At 42.7% G+C, this 22,703-nt stretch overlaps 1 protein-coding gene across 1 annotated transcript in view; it reads left to right on the top strand.

Annotated features, from left to right (window-relative positions):
• VPS35 (VPS35 retromer complex component) overlaps positions 1-22,703 on the top strand; it is a 196,661-nt gene that overhangs the window by 25,240 nt on the left and 148,718 nt on the right. Inside the window, exons 3-4 of the mRNA XM_029608455.1 lie at positions 1,528-1,624; positions 19,840-19,963. Coding sequence (XP_029464315.1) covers positions 1,528-1,624; positions 19,840-19,963 — 221 coding nt within the window. The remainder of the gene's footprint in view (positions 1-1,527; positions 1,625-19,839; positions 19,964-22,703) is intronic.

Genomic DNA, 22,703 nt, shown 5'->3' with positions numbered 1-22,703 from the left:
GCGTGATTTAAGTAAATAGCATTATTAGCCTTTATCTTGGTTGGAAAGGATAAAGACGACTGAAGATGTCTATCTTACCAAAATGTGTTATTTTTTGTTTTAGATATTATCAGTAGAAGTGCTGATGATTATGTATCAACTTTATCAGAGGAAGTGTTTCTTTTATATGGAATTGTAGACCACCTGGAGTGGCGCAGTCAGTATTAGCAGTCTAAATTGTTGGGGTATTTAGCTCCTCCTAATATTAAATGCTGCTGTTATGGCTGCTCAACTTGGGTCCATTTTTGAGTGGTTCAGCAGCTTGAGGGTTGAGCAGTGGGTGCAATTGGTGCAGTTTTGCATTTGGGCTGCTGGTTCCTCTGGAATTTTGTTTTGGCTTGCTGAAGCAGCTGTGTCCCTAAAGACTTTGGTTAACCCTCTTATTGCAGGTTTTAGTTTGGGATGCTTGTAGGATGGGGCTGTTGGGGGAACAACCAATAGTTTTTTTTTTTTTTCTTCTCACCTTTCAGGTCTAAGGATTTTCTGCCTGGTATAGTGATGCAGGCTTTTAGAGTGGGAGGACAATGAGCTTTGTTTTCTGGGGAATGTTTTTGAAAATTGGGGAGGGGGGGGGGGTTCTTGATTTGAGACACTGAAAGAGAAATGGCTTCATGAAAAAGATTTTTTTTTTTTTTCAATTAACACACTTCAACGAGAAGAAAGAGATTAGGCAAGATTTAATGAGTATTCTCCATTTGAAAGCCTTTTGTTTTAAGACCTATAAAAGTGGAGTGCTTATTTCCAAAGAGTATCCCTTGCTGATTCCTCAGCTTTCTAAGAAACATAAGAATTTTTAGCATGAGAGAAGGTTCTGGGTGGGGACAAAGGACAATCAGTGGGTGCTTTAGCAAAACAAGGTGGCTAAATTGTGAATATCTGCAAACTTACTGAAGAATGGTTACTTACTGTTGCTTGCTGGGAAACTTATTTTAGTTGGAAAGTTTATTATATAGGTAAACGTCAGCTGTGAAGAAGCGTGCTACTAAATGGTTTTATGCTGTTTGGAAACCCTTTGACCCTTGATGCAATATTGGGGGCTCATAATCCATAGATCATATGTCCGATTGGAGGTTTCCCATTCATATATTGATGCATGAGAGATGGATTGTGGAGGGAAGTGTTGGGTTTGGAAAAAAGAACTGACTTCTGCAATAGTGTATTCTTGTTATTTTGGTCTATGTACTTTGGAGTGTATCTTAAGGTTTTGCTTTATTTATTTGCATTGTTTGTTTAATAAACAAAATTGTTGATAAAGAAAACTATAAGTTTTAAAATAGTAAATCTTGTGTCCAAAATATTAGAGAGAAGTAATCACAGCCAGCCAGACTAATATGAGGTAAATGGAAACAAAAAGAAGAAAAAGTTGCTATTTTAACGTTAATAACATGTACTTTAGACTGGAGTTAGCCTTTACTGGCCATAATTTGAGAATGAGAAAATGCTTATATTTGCATCTACTTATCAATATATTTATTTATTCCCATATAGGACAAAAACAAACTGATGGATGCTCTAAAACATGCTTCCAACATGCTTGGCGAACTCCGGACATCTATGTTGTCTCCAAAGAGCTACTATGAACTTTGTATCCTTTGGAAAACAGAACTATTGCTGCTCTATACAGACTGGATTTATGAATTAATTTCTTACATTCTATGTGTATGAGCAGAATGCTTGATGAATTGGGCTTTCATATAGGTGATTATGATTGGCATGCTGGCATTTTTTTTTTTAATATCTGTCTTCATTCGTCTTTTGCACCATCAAGATCAGGTTTTTTGTAATGCCATTCTTTTCATCTAATCTATATTTGTTCATCTAAAGGTGAGCAAATCCTTTTTCTAACAATAAGCAGGGTTGAATGAGCCATAATGTGAATGATGTCATCCAGCGGACATTTCTCTCATAGCTAGTAGAGCTTTTGCTCTATTGAGCATGTGCGGGAATTCTTGCTCTGGCATTACCTCATGAGATCCTTCGTTTTGTTTTTTTCATCTGATCACTAGCATAGCTATGTAACTGTGTCTTTCACTTTTTTTTTTTTAATTCTTTTAACTTTTATCTTTAAAGTTGCTTCGCTGCCTCAGCAGCCCCCAAATAGCACTTTTTGGTGCTACTTTACTTTAAAAAAAAAAAAAAAAAAGTCTGAGAGAGATCACTGTAAGTGGGTTTAAAGACTGTATTTGTGGCAGGAAAATGTCCATTACAGATGGACATGACCTCTGCTTCCGTTGCTGGGTCCAAAATACAACAAAGTCAATTGTTATAATTGTGGACATATCCCCGTGAACACAGGGTCAGGGACCATAAAATGGAGAAACTGCATAAGACTGAGAAGCCAGAATCAGCCCTCTTCCTGAACTGCAGCCTCATCTGCCTCACTGGGAATAGAACTGAACAGTAGCTCTTCTAAAATATCTGCCCCTTTGATGGAACAGGCTGAATTCTCTGGGTTGAGTAAACATAGCTGCCATGTGTCGGAAGAAAAGGAGGCAGCACTCTGTGGAACTTCCAGAATAACGCATGCCGAAGAAGTACAGAGGCTCAAGTGCACGGTGGTACTCTTTGGTGCTGCCAACATATATGGTGGAGCCCGATCAACACTATTCATGCAAGTTTTTTATGCTTATTAAACCATTGGAAGCATCTATGCATCATACCACAAAATTTCCTATGCAGCTGTATGCTGGTCAAGGAGTAGAAGGGGACACGATCCATCTCCCTCCACCAATTACTAGACTACTCTCGTCAACAAAATTACTTTTAAGAGTTTTCATTTAGAAACACTATATCCTGTTTGATGTCTGGTGCCTCATATTTCCAATTTGCCTCTAGTTCAAGTTCTTCAATGCTAATTAGGCATCCTGTTATCATTCTTCAATCCATAAACCTAATAATCTTCTTTGTAATCTGAATCTTCACACAAAGTCCAGAAGATGTACAAGATTCCATTCTAGTATCAGAAGATATTCATGAGAACATAAGATTTGCCATACTGGATCAGACTAAAGGTCAAATCAAATCCAGTGTACTGTTTTTAATAGTGGCCAATCCAGGTCACAGGTACCTGACAGGATCACAAAAGGTTGATAGATTCTATGTTGCTTATCCGAGGGATAGGCAGTGGATTTCCCCAAATCTACCTTAATGGTTTATGGGCTTTTCTTAACAGGAACTTGTCCAGACCTTTATAAACCCTAACTACACTATAACACCATTCACTAAATTTTCTGGCATTTAATTCCAGTTTAATTATGCACTGAGTAAATAGATATTTTCTCCTATTTGTCTTAAATGTACCACCAAAGATTGTTGAGTTCCCAAGATTGTGGAGTTTAAATACCTGTTTTATTTCTTCCAGTTTCCCATGCTTTCTCACCACTTAGCCTTCAAATAGGATCCATCTCACTTGTCGCCAGCTCATCGAACAGTGGGTAATAGTACTATTTCAACCCTATCTCCATGGCCAGGGTTTCTGCTTCTGCTATTTCCTCATCCCCAAGAAATCTGGTGGACTGAAACAACTGATTCATGTTTATCCATTCCACTCCACTCATTATTTTACAGACTTCTATCATATATCTCCCCTTAGCAGTCTCTTCTTCAAACTGAAGAGCCCTAACCTTTGCTTTTTCTCATAGGGGAATCGCTCCATCCCCTTTATCATTTTGGTTACCTGTATCTTTTCTAATTCTGCTACAGTATATCTCTTTTGAGATGCAGTGACCAGAACTGCACATAATACTCAAGGTGTGGTCTCACCATGGAGCGATTCAAAAGCATTATGACACCCTTTGTTTTATTGTCCATTCCTCCCCTAATTCCTAGCATTCTATTTACTTTCTTGGTCACCACCACACACTGAGCAGAGGATTTCAATATATCCACGAAGACACCATTAACCTCTCCAATGAAAAGATTGAGCACTCCAGAGGGTATATCAGCCACTTAACCAAGTAGCAGAGTTGGTGAGAGCTTTCATTACCTCATTAGTTAAGGATAAGGAGGGTACTATGCAACCTTCCAGGATGTCATTTTTACTTCCACAAGTGGGAGTTCCATTATACAAGGTGTTTCTAGCCCATGACATTCACATGCAGTGGGGACTAGCCACTCAGAGGATGTCCAAAAGTCTGCTCCAAGGTGACAGAGCACCCCTCTTCGGTTACCAGCTTCATCATTGGGAGTCCTGGTTCAGTGTGCCCTTACTCCTAAGCTCCAAAGGAGGGATCAAAGGGAATTCCCTCTAATTCCCCAGCCCCCAGAACCTTTTGAACACTCGTATTCCCCGGAAGACAAGTCGTTCACTCAATAGTCTACTATCCATGGTGGGGACTGGGTTGCTCTGGACTTTCCACATGTTATAGCTAATTCATCCCTGCTTATCAATGGAAAAAGCGTTAGTTTGCAATGAATGTGTTTTCCATAGGTAGCAGGATGATTTAGCCATACTAAATACCTGCGCACTTCCCTGGAGAGTCGACTGTTTAGCTAGACTTGGCTCTAAAATCAACTGGAGGAGCTCACAAGGCAATGCCTGAGTGGGAATTCTTGGAAAGCAAAAAGTGCAGTGTTTTCTGGTTATCCAAGTTCTTGTATGTATTGGAGACTTAAAATTTCCTTTTGAAGTCAGAGACAGACAAACTCACTTCTGACTCTCTTCCCCCCCCCCCCCCAATAAAAACTGGATTTTGCACTTTTTCATTTCCCCTGATTGTATGTTAGATTGTACAACTGAGACCATCATTCATAAACATAACTTAAGAAATGCCATGCTGGATCAGACCAAGATCCATTGAGCCCATCATCCTGTCTTCTGGCAGTGGCCTGTCCAGGTCACAAGTACCCAGCAGGTCCCCAATAATTGATCTTTCTCATATCTCACGCCCAGGGTTAAGCGCTGGCTTTCCTAAGTCTAACTGGCTAATAAATGTTTATAGACTTTTCCTTCAGGAACTTGGCCAATTCTGTTTTCTGAATCCCACTGTTAGATGCCTTGAACATGTGGTCTGGGAACAGATTCAATAGCTTGATTGTGTGTTGAGTGAAAAACTATTTGCTATGATTTGTGTTAAATCTGCTGGCTGCTAGTTTCATGGAATGTCTCCTAATGGTAGTGTTATTTGAAAGGGTAATGAACTGTTCTCTATTTACCATTTCCACCCCTTTCATGGTTTTATAAATCTAAATCATATCCCCTCTCATCTCTTTTACAAGCTAAAGAGCCTTAATCTGTTTAGCTTAGGGAGCATTTCTATCCCCTTTATAATTTTTGTTGTCGTTCTCTGTACCTTTTCTATCTCCGCCATGTCTTAATGCACCATGGATGAGCATTTTGGTAGCAAGCTGAGAAAGGGACAGACTACAGATATTACAGAGGAAGAAACCATGTGCTTTAGCAGTGTTTTGGATGTATGTAAAGGAGGAGAGAGGCATCAAAGATGACCCCAAGGTTGCTGGCCAAAGAAACCAGGAGGATGAGAGTACCAGACACGGGGAGAGAGAGAGAAGGTTTGGGGAGGAACATAAGTCATTCCGTCTTGGCTATGTTAAGTTGGTTAAAGTGGTGATGATGGGACATGCAGGCAGTGGCGTTTGACAAGCAGGCTGAAATTGGAACTGGATTCGTGGTGAAATTTCGGGTGCAGAGAAGTAAATCTGAGGGGAGTCATGATGTTGAACGTTCTTGACAGTCAAAAGCCCTAAACTACATGCATCTATATCATCAGGCCAAAGTTTGATATTTGTCTTTTTAGAAGAAAATTTTACCAAAACGCTATGCTTTCTGCCCATATAACATTTACCAGGTCTACCTCGCTATTATACCATTTGGATTGAAACAGAAATAGTTGCTCAGCTTGTCCTGCAGGATTGAAAAAAGAGAGAGAGATTTTTGCTTCCTTATGGCTGAAAGAGAGAAGTATGACATGCATGTGCTGCATTTGTGATGACACAGAGACTCTTATCATGGCCACAGAATTCCTCTGAATGTCTGATATCGGTGAGGTGCAGATCAGGCTTTGTGACACATTGTGTACAGGAGAAAGGGAAGGAGACCTCGGACGTGATTAACCATCGTCGTGCTGCTTGGCAGAGAGACTGCCTCCTCTGATCTGCTTTGTTCATCCGCAAACTTTCACGAGAATTTTCACTGAAAACACTTTCTGTACCTGCCAGGGGATGTTATCTAGGACAGTGCAGAGGGATGGCTACCTGGTGGCTCAGAGAGAACCAGAGCTTCTAGGTGAAAGTGGAAGGGGGAGTTGTCTGAAAGGGGAAGGTAACTGCCTGGAAGAGGAAATATAATGTGGGCCTGCAGTGCTGCTGCTCTTTGTTGGTGATCCGTTTGTGTGAATCCAATGAATTGCTCTCCTCGGAGAGTGAACATTTTACATGGAAATAGTTTCACTTACAGATGAATGTTCAAAGGAGTTACTGCATATAAATGTAATATACAATTGTAGTAATTTTAAAAGGCCTTTTACCCACATTAAGCGTGCTTGGTGCTGGTAAAACCTATGGACAATTTAATGACACTATTGTAGCAATTTTCCAAAGCCCACTCACATGGGGAAAGTGTAATTTATTTATTTATTTATTTATTTATTTATTTATTTAGAGCTTTTTTTATACCGGCATTCATGATACATATCATGTCGGTTTACAAAAAACAAGGGTCGTAACCTAACTAACTATTAACATGGGATAGAGAAGACAAAAGTTACAATGAACAGGGGTGCCGGAACTGGGAAGAGGAAGATATAGCAGATAGTAACTAGGTAACTGGATCAATTATTTACAAATTGTTGAGTGATCGTTCGAAACAGCTGGGGGGGCTCTGAGGTTTATGGAAAGGCCTGTTTAAATAATCAAGTCTTGAGCCTTTTTCTGAAAGTCAACAGGCAAGGTTCTTGTCTGAGCTCTGGCGGGATGGTGTTCCACATATTTAAACCCAGTTTTAAGTGCGTACATGCTTTTTGAAAATCAGGCCCTTGCTGTATTGCAAATTATGGTCAGCTAGATACAACCGCATATCTAACTCCAAAAGTTAGATAGTTGGAGCCATTTTCCATGTTCCAGTTAGAAAATGCTGAATTAGAGAAATTCTTGGCACAGGTAGAAGAAATGTAGGCATTGCCTGTTATTGAAAATAAGCCCAGTCTTGAGTATTATATGTCCAAAAAATGCAAGTATAGTATGCCCATAAAATTGATAGCTCTCATATATTTATATATGTTATGGAAGGTTTTACACTATAGTCCAAAATAAGAAGACATTTTTTCCTGCATGGTTATAAGATGGCTCCAGCTGATCAAGAATACATCTAACAAGCCGTCATGAGATGCTCTTATCTGCTGGTGTGGAAAAACATTAGGTTTCGTACCATCACACACGCAATCTGGCTTGCTGCTAGGCTCAGCTAGAGGGTGTGCAGAGCCTTGATCTTTTTAGTTCTTGATGCACTCTGGCCCCAGAAACACAAAGTAAAAGATATCTATTTAACCATCCGATTCTGCACCTTGCTAATATGATACAGCTGCAGGGAGCATTTCAAAATGATTTGTTGAAGAGTTGCTTTTAACTTTTGGTTTGGTGAATGGTACTGACAGGTACATCAAAAGGTGGTTAATGGTACAAAATAAAACTCATTGCATACGTTAGCAAAGGGAGAGAACTTCAGGGCATAATTGCTGAAAACTGAACTTGATGTTGCCCTTAAACGAGACTTGATTTTTGCCTTGTTTTTTTGCTTTAAATTGAAAAACAAAACTCTAAGTGAGGGGGGAATGTGTCACCTTGACACATGTAGACTCGAAATCTCATAGATATTCACTCAGCTGCCTTATGTTAATTATGAGTGCATAGAACATCTCCATCCTCTGTCACTGCCATTTTAATGCAATTGTGTCGAAGGCATAATGGTCAAATAATTTCCTAATAACGCAGAATATTCTATTTGTGTACAGTAGGCTTTGAAAATGTAAATTTATGCCATTAAAAGCTGCCTTCAATTTTCAGCTTTATTTATATTCCTGCTATAAAAATTAGTAGGTGCTGCTGCTCTGTCATTCTTACTGTTTTGATGTCCGTCCATCTGTAGCCACATCTGCAGCACTGTTGATTTAATTCTCAGATTCTGGCTATTCTAATGAGTTCAAGCTCGAGTTGAAAGCTTTTGTTAGAGTACAGATATATAAATGCACTTGTAAAATTTAATTGCAAGTGATTATTTTTTTTCCTCAAAGATTTTTTTTTTTAAACGTTGGAAGGTTGGGAACAGAGCTAACGTTCGTACATCTTTTGAAATCACTTGTAATCATTCAGCATGGTATCCTTGCAAAAGCAGAAAAAATATTACAATTATATGTGCATTTGTAGTAAATTTTACTGAGCGAAAATGATAGACATTTGATTTTGGAAAGCCGCCAGGATATTTATTTTAAGGGAATAGAAACTTGTTTTTATTCTTAAAGAATGAAACGACAGGAAGAGGGTGGGGGGTTTTCTCTGAAATCTCCTTTTTCTGAGAACGGTTGAACCAGGGCTAGGATTTATTTTGGGAGTAAGTGAAGTTTGTCACATTATCCAAATGGAATTGATCAAAAGTGGAGACTGCGCAGCACGAAAAGCAGAATTGGTAAGCATTGGCAAATTTGTTGCGTTTAATCCGGGAAACTGCTCCTTTGGGTTTCCTGCTCAGTACTAACCAGGGCTGGGGACTTGCAGAATGAGTTTTCATTTGCAGCTACCTGGGGATTTTCCCCCCTGTTATATATCTCCCACCCTCCCTCCCCCTCTCCCCCCACAACATACTTATTCTAGTCATTGCAGCGATGGGTTTGGGGGCTGTGCATCAGGACTCCTGGAACCCTGCAATTTTGGGTCACTGTGTGTCCAACCCTTCTCACCCCAGTGATTGTGAACGCTGCCTCTAGAGCAGAGGTTCTCAAACTGTGGCTCATGTGTCACAATCAGTGGATGGGGGTCACAAGAGAAGGGTTGTCCCTCCCCACATGGACCGTTTGAAATTACTTGTGATCATTCATCATGGTATCCTTGCAAAGGCAAACAAAATATTACAATTATATGTGCATTTGTCATAAGTAAATTTACTGAGAGAAAATGATAGACTTTTGATTTGGGAAATTAAATTTCATCTGACCTGCAACCAGTAGCAATGGTCAGTGCCTTGCCTGCAAGGAAGCAATGGTTCACAGGCCCTGCATTCACTGCTGTTGCTGCCATCACCCCTGTTTCCACTGCTAAAGTCTCATTTTCGGCAGTGGAGGGCAAGACCTACTATTTTGTTTTGGTTTATGTGGGGCTTGTGTGAATTCTCAAGTGTTAAAATGGGGATTAAACTAGATAAGTTTAGGAAATATTGCTGTAGAGCATCCCTAGCTGACCCAAGGCATGGAAGACTTGACTCTGGGATTGATCTGCAGACCTACTGAGCCACTAGGCTGGTCAGGAAAGATCAAGTTCTAACTGGTTTTGCCTTCAGATTGAGTCCCTAAACCAATTAATTCCAGCCTTGCATATTTAAAAGGCCTGCTTGCTGTTCTCTTCAGTAGAATGCGGTAATACTCATATTTCTACCTTCACACTTTTTGTAAGTGCATTAGTATTTTAGTATTTATTATAAAGCAAGTAGCACTGAGCTAATTGGATCAATTAAGTAATGCAGGTTTTGAGAACATAAGAACATAAGAAATTGCCATGCTGGGACAGACCAAGGGTCCATCAAGCCCAGCATCCTGTTTCCAACAGAGGCCAAAAACCAGGCCACAAGAACCTGGCAATTACCCAAACACTATGAAGAACCCATGCTACTGATGCAATTAATAGAAGTGGCTATTCCCTAAGTATAATTGATTAATAGCCATTAATGGACTTCTCCTCCAAGAACTTATCCAAACCTTTTTTGAACCCAGCTACACTAACTGCACTAACTACCTTCTCTGGCAACAAATTCCAGAGCTTTATTGTGCGTTGAGTGAAAAAGAATTTTCTCCGATTTAGTCTTAAATGTGTTACTTGCTAACTTCATGGAATGCCCCCTAGTCCTTCTATTATTCGAAAGTGTAAATAACCGAGTCACATCTACTCGTTCAAGACCTCTCTTGATCTTAAAGACCTCTATCATATCCCCCCTCAGCCGTCTCTTCTCCAAGCTGAACAGCCCTAACTTCTTCAGCCTTTCCTCATAGGGGAGCTGTTCCATCCCCTTTATCATTTTGGTTGCTCTTCTCTGTACCTTCTCCATCACAACTATATCTTTTTAGAGATGTGGCGAGCAGAATTGTACACAGTATTCAAGGTGCGGTCTCACCATGGAGCGATACAGAGGCATTATGACATTTTCCGTTCTATTAACCATTCCCTTCCTAATAATTCCTAACATTCTATTTGCTTTTTTGACTGCTGCAGCACACTGAGCCGACGATTTTAAAGTATTATCCACTATGATGCCTAGATCTTTTTCCTGGGTGGTAGCTCCTAATATGGAACCTAACATTGTGTAACTACAGCAAGGGTTATTTTTCCCTATGTGCAACACCTTGCACTTGTCCACATTAAATTTCATCTGCCATTTGGATGCCCAATCTTCCAGTCTTGCAAGATCCTCCTGTAATGTATCACAGTCTGCCTGTGATTTAACTACTCTGAATAATTTTGTACCATCCGCAAATTTGATAACCTCACTCGTCATATTCCTTTCCAGATCATTTATATATATATTGAAAAGCACCGGTCCCAATACAGATCCCTGAGGTACTCCACTGTTTACCCTTTTCCACTGAGAATATTGACCATTTAATTCTACTCTGTTTCCTGTCTTTTAACCAGTTTGTAATCCATGAAAGGACATCGCCTCCTATCCCATGACTTTTTAGTTTTCGTAGAAGCCTCTCATGAGGGACTTTGTCAAACGCCTTCTGAAAATCCAAATACACTACATCTACCGGTTCACCTTTATCCACATGTTTATTAACCCCTTCAAAAAAATGAAGCAGATTTGTTAGGCAAGACTTCCCTTGGGTAAATCCATGTTGACTATGTCCCATTAAATCATGTCTTTCTATATGCTCTACAATTTTGATCTTGAGAATAGTTTCCACTATTTTTCCCGGCACTGAAGTCAGGCTCACTGGTCTATAATTACCCGGATCGCCCCTGGAGCCTTTTTTATATATTGGGGTTACATTGGCCACCCTCCAGTCTTCAGGTACAATGGATGATTTTAATGATAGGTTACAAATTTTAACTAATAGATCAGAAATTTCATTTTTGAGTTCCTTCAGAACCCTAGGATGCATACCATCCAGTTCACTGTACACAAATTAAGGGTGTTGAAGTGTACCAGACTAACGAGGGCACAGAGGCTGTTATATTTTTGTAAATTGGGTTGTGAACCAAAGGGCTTCTGTGTACTAACCAGTGTTAAAACCTATCCCACAGACACCCCCAACCTCCCTGATCTCCAAATGGGCTTTCAGGCCCTCTCGCCCCCCTAAATCCTACGTGGGTCTTCTGGACCCATACTCTCTTCCCCCTTCTCCTCCTTGGTGCACTCTCATCTTTCCCAGCAGGAGGGGGATTGACTTCTTTCCTACTGGTTCTGGTGCTAAATTGAAGATGATGCCCTGAACCCCACCCACCTATCACAGGCCCAAAAGACTGGAAACCAAGACCTCAGCTTCTACACTGGTTGTGATTTGTCTGCTGGCTGTCTCTGACGTTGAATGATTGCTCAGGACCTTGGAAAATGCAAGCAATACCATGAGATTTCTCGTGTTTTCTAAAGTACAGTCCAGTTTAAAAAATAAAAAATTGCCAGTGCAGTGTTTACTCCGTCCTCTGTTCATCTACATATTGTTCTTCCATCTGCCCGCATTCTTAATTTCTTTTGATTTCCAGGATAAATACAGAAGAGTAATTGGCTTAGTAGATAACTTGATTGCAAACAAGTGCAGGCATTTTCTCTGTACTCTTTTTAATTGCAAACTGGATTTTTGGTCACACTGTGTATCATCTTGTACTGCTGTTTGCTGCCCTTTTCATTCTCACCAGGGGTCTCAGTTTCCATCTAGGCTAGTTCAACAAATTTTGCATCATTCATGTTAATTGTCTACAGGCTGGAAATATCTTTTGGTCTAATATATATTTCGAAGTATGTCTTTGAGGGGGAAATTATATAAAATATATATGTTAATAGGCACCAGGAAGTGAAGGGAATTTACATGTGTGTAGTTCCTATAGTAGCATCTGAGTAAATTAAATTTTATTTTCAGTCTGATATTTGTTTATTTCTTGACTGAGTGCAACTTATTACATTTGTAAAATAGAGCGATGTACGTATCAAATTAAAATAACTAACAAAATAAAACTAGCTAAAATATAACAAAAACAACTTATACAAATAGAAAAATTGACATAAAACGCAAAAGTTAACATTAAAAAAAACAAAAGGCAGAATGGTCAATAAGACATGACTTTAAAATAAGATAATCATGTTAAATGCAGTTAGTGTAAAACTAGAAAGAAGCAGAATTCAAATGAGGAAGAGCTTGCAAAAACGATTGGGCTTTAAGGACCTTTCTAAATTTCAAGTAATCTTTCTCGAGACGAAAGCTAAGTGATAATTCCAAAAACAAGGGGATAAATAAGAAAAACAATTTCTCTATTTTGATTTTGGTCTCTTTGATTTGCAATATTGTTATAGAAGTCTTGTTTAAAAAAACAAAACAAACCAAAACCCAAAACAAACTGGCTTGAGACCTACATTTAGTTGCTGTAGCTGGATTTCTGTACATGTATATTTATAAAAGCTGAGAAAAGAAAGTCATGAATATCTTTTACAGATTATATGCAGGAATGTTTAAGTAATTTTGTAAGGAAAAAATGCCTTATGAAAAATCCCACTTTGATCCCCGAGTCAGGTCTTCTGCACCCTGGGTTGGCTGGGGCAGGGGATGCTCTGGAAGTAGCATTCAATCCTTGGAAGGGGGGAGTGGGGGAAGGAGACTTTGTCATTGAGGGCAATTATTGATGGCTAGAATTTGAACCCATAATACAGGGTTCTGGAAGGAGCCCTGGTGCATGGCTCTCTGCTCAGGTCCAGACTAGGAACCGTGAGAAGAGGGCCTATTAAAATAGGGTGAAATCCCCAGGTGGTTGCAAATTACGGTTTCTCACAGGACAAGCAGGATGGTAGTCCTCACATATGGGTGATATCATCAGGATGGAGCCCAATTATGGAACACTTTTTTGTCAAAGTTTCTAGAACTTTGACTGGCACCTACTGGGCATGCCCAGCAGAGCACCAACCCTGCAGCCAGAGGACTTGTCCTTTATCAACTTTTTAAAAGAAATGTCTGAAACAGTTCCATTCCAGCTTCAGACCGAAGAGGACTCTAGGCATCAGATGTTAGAACTTCTCCAATTTCTCGATGCTCCTAAGGAAATCATGTCTATCCCTATTCATGACATCCTCTTGGACCTTTTAAAGAGAAATTTGGGAGTACCCTGGCTCTGTGGCACCTGTCAACTGTAAGGCAGATGCCACCTATCTAGTTCAGCCAGCCCCTGGCTTCCAGAGAGCTCAACTAGATCATCATTCAGTAGTTGTGGAGTCAGCCCAGAAAAAGGCACGACGCTCCAAACCCCGCTCTTCCATTCCCCCAGGAAAGGAACAGAAATTTCTGGATGCGTTTGGAAGACGAGTATCTCATGGGTCAATGCTCATCTCTCACATTGCTTCCTATCAATTATACATGGCCCAGTACAATAGGGCCCTGTTTACGAAGATTCGGGAATTTGCTGAAGCCTTACCTCTGCAATTCCAGGACCAACTTCATGCCCTAGCACAAAAGGGTCTAGATGCTACCAAACATGAAGTACGTTCGGCATATGATATCTTCGACACCGCCTCCAGAGTTTCGGCGGCAGGAATTAGTGCGAGAAGATGGGCCTGGCTTAAGTCTTCAGACCTCAGACCAGAAGTACAGGACAGGTTAGCTGACTTGCCCTGTGCTGGGGATAATCTTTTCGGAGAAAAGATTCAAGAAGCAGTGGCGCAGCTCAAGGACCACCAAGAGACTCTGCATCAGCTCTCCTTACTGCCTTCTGATCTCTCTTCCTCTTCTTTTAGAAGAGATTCCAAGAGACCATTCTACTGGCAAAGGAGATTCTATCCCCCGGCGTCCAGGGCTCGAGCTTTTAAGCCTTACCAAAAAGGCCAATCCAAGCAACCTCTATTACAAAAGTCACAGCCAGCCCCCCAGCCAGGTCCAGCGTCTAGCTTTTGACTCCTTCCTAGAGAGCAGTACCCAGCCTCCTCTTCCGGCTATTCCTGTCAGAGGCCGGTTGTGCCACTTCTCCAAACCATGGCACACAGGTCACCACAGATCAGTGGGTAATTGCTGTAATAACCCAAGGTTCCCACCTCAACTTTCTCTCTGTTCCACCGGATTCCCCACCTGGGCTGGCGTGGGGAACATCCAACCACTCACCGCTCCTGGAGCAGGAGGTCTCCCTCCTCCTCCAGTCCTGAGCAATAGAACCAGTGCCCCTCTCCCAACAGGGGCAGGATTTCTATTCCCAGTATTTCCTGATACCAAAAAAGTCAGGTGGTGTTCGCCCAATACTGGACCTTCGCACCTTAAACAAATACCTACAAAGAGAAAAGTTCAAGATGGTTCTCTTCTTCCCCTTCTCCAAAGGGAAGACTGGCTCTGCTCTCTAGACCTCCAGGATGCCTACACACACATTTCCATTACTCTGTCACATCGCAGATTCCTGCGATTCCGAGTAGGCCTGCAACACTTCCAATATCGAGTGTTACCATTTGACCTAGCATCTGCCTCACGAGTCTTCACCAAGTGCCTCGTAGTGGTAGCTGCCTTTCTCAGGAGTCAGTGTCCACATCTACCCCTATCTCAACTATTGGTTGATCAGGGCTCCCCCTCAGCAAACTGTGTTGACATCCCTACGTCTCACTTTGCATACCCTGATCTCCCTAGGGTTTCTCATAAACTATCCAAAATCCAGGCTAGTTCCCTCTCAAACCCTATCGTTCATAGGGGCCAACTTGGAAACTCTAAAGGCGAAAGCCTTCCTACCTCAGGATCGAGCTTTCACTCTCGCTTCGCTGATCCATCGACTGCAGTCTCGACAACACTCAACTGCACATCACTTTCTGATCTTATTGGGTCATATGGCCTCCTCAATGCATGTCACTCCCATGGCCCGCCTGGCCATGAGAGTGATGCAGTGGAATCTAAAATTGCAGTGGATTCAGTCTTCTCAGCCAATGTCCACCATTGTGCACATCACCAACCAGCTCCACTTATTGCTGGCCTGGTGGATAAACCAATCCAATCTGCTTCAAGGCCTTCCATTTCAGGCTCCAGACCCTCAAATAATCTTGACAACAGATACCTCCAACCTCGGTTGGGGTGCACATGTTGCAATCTTGCAAACTCAGGGCATTTGGTCTCCAGAGGAAGCCAAATTAATTTCCTGGAGCTTCGTGCAATTAGATATGCTTTCAGGGCTTTTCAGGATCACCTTTCCAACCAGGTCATCCTGATTGAAACAGACAACCAGGTGGCCATGTGGTACATCAACAAGCAAGGGGGAACGGGCTCCTACCTCCTGTGTCAGGAAGCTGCACAGATATGGGCGGAAGCCCTTTCCACTCGATGTACCTTAGGGCCACTTACTTGCTGGGAGTGGACAATGTGTTGGCAGACAAGTTTGAGTTGCACTTTTCAACCGCATGACTTGTCCCTCAACCCCACTGTAGCGGACTCAATATTCCAACGTTGGGGTTACCCCCACATAGACCTCTTTGTGTCAGTTCACAACTGCAAAGTAGGGAACTTCTGCTCTCTCACTTGCAACCAGCACCTTCAGCCAAGAGATGCTTTCTCCCTCTCGTGGGCCAGCGGTCTCCCTTATGCATACCCTCCACTTCCACTCATTTCAAAGACTCTCGTGAAGTTGCAAAGGGACAAGGGACTAATGATTCTCATAGCCCCTCATTGGCCACGCCAGGTCTGGTTTCCAATTCTCCATGACCTATCAGTACACCGGCACATTCCTTTGGGGAAGGACCCGCTTCTGATCACTCAGAACAACGGCTGCTTTAGTCACCCCAACCTCCAGGCCCTCTTCCTGACTGCCTGGATGTTGAAAGGTTAATACTTCAACCTCTTAACCTTTCAGAGCCGGTTTCCCGTGTCCTAGTAGCTTCACGAAAGCCTTCCACAAGGCAGTCTTATCGTTACAAATGGAACAGGTTTGCAGTATGGTATACTTCCATGTCCATCGATGCCTTCACTTGTTCCACACCGAAGTTTTTGGACTATCTCTGGCACCTGTCAGTCAGGTCTCCAGACTTCTTCTATCAGGGTACATGTCAGTGTGGTAGCCGCCTTCCATAAAGGTGTCGGATGTACCTATTTCAGTACAACCCCTTGTAACATGCTTTTTGAAGGGCTTGCTCCACCTTAAACCTCCACTGCACCCTCCGGCCCCTTCTTGGCACCTCAACTTGCTTTTGGGGTGGCTCATGAAACCGCCGTTTGAGCCTCTCCAATCCTGTGATTTCCGCCATCTCACTTGGAAAGTGATTTTTCTTTTTGCGATCACATCTGCTTGCAGAGTTAGTAAGTTACAGGCCTTAGTCACCTACCCGCCTTACACTAAATATCTGCATGATAGGGTAGTACTCTGCACTCACCCTAAGTTTTTGCCTAAGGTATTGGAGTTTCATATCAATCAATCCATTATACTACCCACCTTCTTTTCCAGACCCCACTCAAACCCAGAAGAATGGGCTCTGCATACCCTTGACTGTAAATGTGCTCTACCATTTTATCTAGACCGCACAACTGCCCACAGGAAATGCACTCAATTGTTTGTTTCCTTCGATCCCATCAAATTGGGCAAACCTGTGGGCAAGTAGACTCTCTCCTCTTGTTAGCGGACTGTATTTCCTTTTGTTACCAACAGGCAGGTATTCTGCTTCAAGACCGTGTTAAAGCACACTCTGTCAGGGCCATGGCAACATCAGTAGCGCACCTGTGCTCGGTGCCGCTTGCTGACATCTGTAAGGCTGCTACCTGGAGTTCTCTCCACACCTTCGCAGCCCATTATTGTTTAGACAAGGCTGGCAGACAAGATTCCATCTTCGGCCAGTCTGTGCTGTGCAGCTTATTTGCGAACTGAGGTACCAACATCATTCCGCCAACCCGGTAGGGATCAGGATGCCCTCTACCAAATTCCACCCCAGTTCTTGTGCCTGTTGCACGTTTTTGGGTACATTTGGTGTATTGCTCGGGCATCTTCAGCTCAGTACTCACCCATATGTGAGGACTACCATCCTGCTTGTCCTGTGAGAAAGCAGAGTTGCTTACCTTTAGCAGGTGTTCTCACAGGACAGCAGGATGTTAGTCCTCACGAAACCCGCCCGCCATCCTGCCGAGTTGGGTTCTTTTACGTTTTCTTATTTTATTTTTTGCATGTACTTTTTACTATAAGACGAGACTGAAGGGGGACCTCTGCTGGCCGCAGGGTTAGTGCCATGCTGGGCAAGCCCAGTAGGTGCCAGTCAAAGTTCTAGAAACTTTGACAAAAATGTTCTGTGATTGGGCTCCATCCTGATGATGTCACCCATATGTGAGGGATAACATACTGCTGTCCTGTGAGAACACCTGTTACAGGTAAGCAATTATGCTTTATGGTGCCAGAATCCTAGCATTGGTTCTAATTGAGCTGGAAGAAAATTATTAAAGTCTCATTTCTGTCATGAAAGGTGTTCTTTCCTTGTTCTAATTGAGGAGAGGTATCAATGGTGAGCAGATCATGGCTTAGTATGGCAAACAGAATAGGTGTTCTCAACCTTCCCCCCCCCTGCTAAATCCACAAATGATTTCATTCTAAAGCTCAGGAAACTACAAACTCCTTATCATAACTCATTCATGAAAATATTTACTTCACATCTTTACTTATTTCTGGACGTAGCAATAAAACTATTAAAAACACATTTTTTAATAGTTTTATTGCTACACTTTGCATAGAGATACCAATTGTCATACGCTCTGCAGGTGCAATATAGCTAATGAAATACCCCCGGTGGAATTGTGCGCACAGAATTTTAGAATTCTGCATAATTTATCTTGGTCAAAATAACACAGTAGAAATCATAATGTCTGAATAATGTAAAATATAATACAAAAATGTTTCAGAGTTTTTAAAATATTTTGAGCAGATTCCCCCTAGAAGTACAATGTAAGTGTCCCTTCTACCCACTTGGCCTACTCCTCTGGGCAGACTCCTTTTAACTCTACCCAGTCAGACTCCAACTCCTTGGCTCTCCACTGTTACTCCCCTCCCCCTCCAGGCTCAACCCTTTCTACTCTTCCCCAATCCTCCATTCCTAGAGTTTGGTCTCTAGTTTGTATGAGACCCTCATACAGGTTCTCACTCTTTCTCGCACACACTCCCCCTCACATAAGTGCTCAGTTTTGTGCATACACCCTCCCTCTCCCAGGCTATCTCTCTCTTGTACACCTCCCTCCTCAGACAAGATGGGCTCTGCACGTGACTCATGGGGCCTTCAAGATCTTTTGGTTGCAGACGAGATGAGCTCTGCTCACAGCCTGCTGGGTCCCCCTTGATCTTTGGCCATGAGCGGGATGAGCTCCGTCCAAATTCTGCACAGGAGGGGAGTTCTGCCTCTCTCTATCACCCTCCTCATACAGGCGCTCTCTTGTGCATACAGCCTCCCTCTCACAAGCTGTCTGTTTCTCATATATATCCCCTCCTCACACAAGATGGGCTCTACACACTGCTCACCGGGTCTTCAAGATCTTTGGTTGCAGGCAAGATGAGCTCTGCGTGCAGCCCACCAGGCCTACCTTAATCTTTGGCTGCGAGTGGGATGAGCTCCGCTCGCGGCCCACTGGGCCTTTCCAAATTCTGCACCAAATGTAGTAATTCTGCAATGCACAGTTGCACAGAATTCCCCCAGAAGTAAATGAAAGAATGGTTATAAATCAGTGAAGACTAACTCTTCCCATACTGCCCATATGCAAAATCTGTGATCTTTAGATTTTTCTGCCCTTCTATCAGAGTTTCTCTTTATTTCACCCTCATGCAAGTTCTAGAAGTTAGTATTTTTTCTTTTTTATACAGGGCTGCTCTTTTATTTTTGTCTTGATTAGGAGCTATAAAATATTGAATTGCTGATCTTTTGGAGTCCTTGCAAATAAACAATGGAAACCTAGGACTGCAGGATTACATAGTTAGATGAACAAAGCAACCAAAGATGATGATGATTTATTAGGATTTATTTCCTGCCTTTTTGAACAATTGTTCACTCAAGGCAGTCTCCATAATAGACATTTTTTTCTGTGTTCTGATGTGTATGCACTGGTTGTTGCAATGTACTTTGCTGTTGTCTTTCACCCGGATGATAAGAGTAAGGGAAAAAGGTTAATTCTGCTCTTCTGATAATTATCTGATAATTAAAGTTCTCCCACTGACTATTTAGTCCCTTTTCTAGGCACATTAACATGTTGACATGCCATTTTGAACAGAACATAACGTCAAGTCAAAGGCAGCAAGCTAATAGCTCTTTGAGGTGTGCTTAAAATATCTTTTCAGAGAGATATGCTAAGAAATCCATTGTTCCACAAACTTTCAAAATGATATGGAAGAATTCTGGAGTCTTAAAATCAATATTTGAGTTGGCATTCTTTTTTGTGATCCTTAATCTCAGTTAAAAAGACATGGCTATTTCTGATGAGCTGCACTATCTGGAAGTGTACCTGACTGATGAGTTTGCCAAGGGAAGGAAAGTGGCTGATCTTTATGAACTTGTACAATATGCTGGAAATATTATTCCAAGGCTGTAAGTAATGAAGACATGAAAAGTGGAATTGTCACATGCTGCTGAATAGTGTTTGGCTGATGAGATGAGTATGACATGTCCATATCTTATGACTGAAATATATATGCTAATGATTCAAGTGTGCTTATCTCATTAAATCGCAAAACAGCATTTCAGATAACTTTGAAATGTAGTCATAGTAGCATATGAGATTTAAGTTCTAGTGGTGTGTGAGTTTAAAGCAACAGTATTTGTGTGATCATTTAAAAGAAATATATGGTTTCCTTGTTTTGTTTTTTTTCTCTTTTTGTGCCTAAAGAAAAGTGTTTGAAGGTTTTGAAAGCTGTTGTAGCATGACCATTCATGATATTGTAGATATAAGTAAATCAAGATAGTGCTGCTGTTCTGATCATCGTCACAAGTACAGGTGCTGACAGGCATAACTAGATAAAGAGCAACATTTTAAAACAGAGGTTATGGCCTTAATGAAAAACTATGTAAAACTCCCAGGATGCTAAATATAGGAAAATTAGGTTCTTACCTTTGCTAATTTTCGTTCCAGTAGTACCATGGATCAGTCCAGACAGCTGGGTTATGCCTCCCCTCCAGCAGATGGAGTCAGAGAGAAAACTGAAAGCACCCCCTATATACACTGGTGTGCCACCTGCGATCCTTCAGTATATGTGATATCAAAGCAGAAGTAATGAATTAAGCACTTTCAACACTGCCCCCAAGAATCCCTCTTTTTTTTTTTTTTTTTTTTTAAACAAGTGACCAGATCAAGTAGAAACATCCTTGAAAACAGATAAAACCAGACACAACAAATAGAACACCAAGAGTGTACAGCAACACACGATACACTGGTATAACTATCAAGGGAACCTTAAACGTGTGGTAACCGACATAAGACCACTGAAATGGAAAAATTCAGAGAAGACGAGCGGACTCCCAGAACCCTGTGGGCGGGCGTCTGGACTGATCCATGGTACTACTGGAACGAAAATTAGCAAAGGTAAGAACCTAATTTTCCTTTCCCAGTACGTACCAGGATCAGTCCAGACAGCTGGGATGTACCCGAGCCGCCTTAACTGGGGTGGGACCCTGAGAGTCCCGCTCGAATCACACTGCTCCCAAAGGACTCTGTAAGAGGGCCACGGACATCAAGCGATAATGCCTGGAAAAAGTATGCCAGGATTTCCACGTGGCCGCCCTACAAATCTCTTGACAAGAGACCAAGTGATTCTCCGCCCATGAAGTTGCCTGAGAACGCAGAGAATGAGCCTTTAGTCCAGCGGGAACCGGCTTACCGCAGGCAACATACGTAGACGCAATAGCACCCTTTAACCAGCGTGCAATCGTAGCCTTGGAAGCTGGAAGCCCCTTCCTGGGACCGTTCCACAACACGAAAAGGTGATCCGACTTTCGAAAATCATTCGTAACCTCCAAATAGCGCAAGAGAATCCGGCGAACATCGAGACGTCTCAGATCCCTACCTTGAGGAGACTGGAGTTCCTCGTCCGAAAAGGAAGGCAATTCCACCGTCTGGTTGACATGAAACGTGGAGACCACCTTAGTCAAGAAAGAAGGAACAGTTCGTAGAGAAACTCCCGACGCCGAGATGCGCAAAAACGGTTCCCTACAAGAGAGAGCCTGAAGCTCCGAAACCCGGCGAGCCGAGGAAATGGCCACAAGAAAAATCGTCTTGAGAGTCAGATCCTTTAAGGAAGCCGCCTTGATAGGTTCAAACGGAGCCGCACACAAACCACGGAGTACCAAGTTCAAGTTCCACGACGGACAGGGAAGCCTGACGGGAGGACGCAAGTTTCTAACCCCTCGCAAAAAACGTGCCACATCTGGATGACTCGCAAGGGAAGAACCTTCGACCTTACCCCTCAAGCAGCCCAAAGCCGCCACCTGAACTCGAAGCGAATTATACGCCAACCCCTTCTTCAGGCCATCCTGTAAGAACATAAGGATATCCGCCACGGACGAACTTCTGGCCGAGACACCCGCCGTGTCACACCAATCATGGAAAACCTTCCAAACCCTCGCATAGGCGAGCGTAGTGGAAGACCGACGTGCCCGTAGGAGAGTAGAAACCACCGCATCCGAATACCCTCTCTTCGTCAACTGCTTCCTTTCATAAGCCAAGCCGCCAGACAAAAATGATCCGCCAGATCGAAAAATACTGGACCCTGACGAAGAAGATTGGGAAGATGCCCGAGACGCAGTGGTCCGTCGACTGCCAAGTTGACCAGATCCGCGAACCATGGACGCCGCGGCCATTCCGGAGCCACGAGAATCACCGGACCGCGATGGGACTCTATGCGTCTTAGCACTTTCCCTACCAGAGGCCACGGAGGAAACACATAAAGAAGAATGTGACAAGGCCAAGGAAGGACCAGCGCGTCCACCCCTTCTGACGCGTGCTCTCTCCTTCGACTGAAGAAGCGCACCGCCTTTGCATTTCGACGAGTCGCCATGAGGTCCAAGCGCGGAGTCCCCCAACGCCGCGTGATGAGAGCCATCGCCTCCGAGATCTCCCATTCTCCTGGATCTAGGTGCTGCCGGCTGAGGTAATCCGCCTGAACGTTGTCCACGCCGGCAATGTGGGTGGCCGCGAGACGCTCTATGTGCCTTTCCGCCCAGGACATTAACAGCGCCGCCTCTGTCGCTACTGCTTGGCTTTTCGTGCCTCCTTGTCGATTTATGTACGCCACTGTGGTCGCATTGTCCGACAGAACTCTTACTGCTCGCCCGC

Source organism: Rhinatrema bivittatum, chromosome 7 (genome assembly GCF_901001135.1).
Source record: "Rhinatrema bivittatum chromosome 7, aRhiBiv1.1, whole genome shotgun sequence".
Lineage (NCBI taxonomy): Eukaryota > Metazoa > Chordata > Amphibia > Gymnophiona > Rhinatrematidae > Rhinatrema > Rhinatrema bivittatum.
The sequence above is the reverse complement of the archived record's forward strand: the minus strand, read 5'-3'. Positions and strand labels throughout refer to the sequence as shown.